The sequence below is a fragment of the Plasmodium cynomolgi genome (genome assembly GCF_000321355.1).
Source record: "Plasmodium cynomolgi strain B DNA, scaffold: 0539, whole genome shotgun sequence".
Classification (NCBI taxonomy): Eukaryota; Apicomplexa; class Aconoidasida; order Haemosporida; family Plasmodiidae; genus Plasmodium; species Plasmodium cynomolgi.
The window spans coordinates 1-1,566 of NW_004192946.1; the positions used below are offsets into that span (position 1 = coordinate 1).

Genomic DNA, 1,566 nt, shown 5'->3' on the forward strand with positions numbered 1-1,566 from the left:
TGAATATTCTTTTAGAGAAACTAAAATTTTCTGAAATATAAATGATATAACAGGTGATATATAAACAGTAAGGGTTTAAAACTATATTATTTTTTTGAATTATAATAAAAATGTCAAGGGGAAGTAAATTTTTAAATTTTTCAGTAATTTACATTTGAATTTACTTTTATGAATTATTAGATGTTATGATATCTTTTAATATATGGTTTTTACATAAAGAGAACTAAACAAATTGTAGAGAGAACAAACATTTATGTACACATATTATTTACTTTTTATTTAGGAATTATATGGGAGTTCTTCAAAAGATTCCCCCTCAGAAATGTTTTATGATGCTATGAACAAGGTTTCTGCGGACGTCAATTATTATAATATAAAATGTCATAATATTAAGGTAAAAATAAAGAAAATTGGAAAAGGTAATAAACATGTAAATGAAATGGTAAATAGAACGGTAAAAGAAGTGACAAATATTTGTAAAATGTTTATAACATATTTACTTCAATATGCATTATCGAAAATTTCAAATTCTAATTACGATCAGTGTATTCTATTAAATTATTGGATATACACTAAATTGTATAATATTTTTGGTTCTAAGAATCTTCCTACTATTCTTGATGTTTTTGCCAAATACGAACAGATATGGTATGAAATTGTTGAAAAACACCTAGATAAATCTCAATATAAAAAATGTACACCAGACCATAGTACAATTGGGAAAAGAGACTGGGAGAAAAGAAAAAAATTGTACGATTATTATGTTGATTATGATTATCTTTTGAGTATGGCTAAAATCAAAAATAAAATTGAATGTACATATTATAATAAACTTAATGAAATGATTTCATTATATGAATCCTTTAAGGATGTATGTGAACCTAAAACAGACAATTGTCCAGACGTCTTTTATAAATGTCGGGATAAAAATATTGAGTCTGCGATAAAAGAATTAACATGTGATGCTGAAATTATAGGTAGAACTGGACTCATTTCAGAGAAAAATCCTTCGCTTCATGATACACACTCCATAGAAGTGCATCCACAACGTGCAGATGATGTTGAAGGTGAAAATATAGATGATTTTACAGTCGAATTTGATACCCATTTAGATAGTGAAAATTCCGGAATAGGAACAAAAGTTACTCATTCAATTCTTGGAGCAGCTCCAGTTTTATTAACTGGCACTGTGTTATATAGAGTATGTACATACTTTGTAAAAATATATCATTATGTTACGAACTTGTAAACACATTTCTTTACATGTACAACAATAATAAGTAAATGTATTACATATATATATTTTTATTTTTACTTACAAGTTCACACCGTTAGGTCCCTGGATTCGTGGGCTCTTTGGAGACACAACAAATAGTAAGAATACCATGGATGCATTTGCATCTTATACACAAGAAACAAGCGATATGTTTTTTGAAAACACAGAAAACTATATATCTTATCAACCTATATAAATTTTATTATTAGAAAATAACAATATTAATTGAGTTAAGTTACATAATTCAAATATTTGCATATATTTAATGCATATCTTATTAAGCACATAAA

The 1,566-nt window shown here is 26.2% G+C and overlaps 1 protein-coding gene across 1 annotated transcript; it reads left to right on the top strand.

Moving 5' to 3' along the window:
* Window positions 1-322: 322 nt before the first annotated feature.
* PCYB_004610 (CYIR protein) lies at window positions 323-1,249 on the top strand (the record flags this gene model as incomplete). Its single annotated transcript, XM_004227882.1, has 2 exons — window positions 323-977; window positions 1,035-1,249. The coding sequence occupies 2 exons, from the start codon at window positions 323-325 to the stop codon at window positions 1,247-1,249; spliced, it is 870 nt and encodes a 289-aa protein (XP_004227930.1).
* Between the last annotated feature and the right edge of the window lie 317 nt (window positions 1,250-1,566).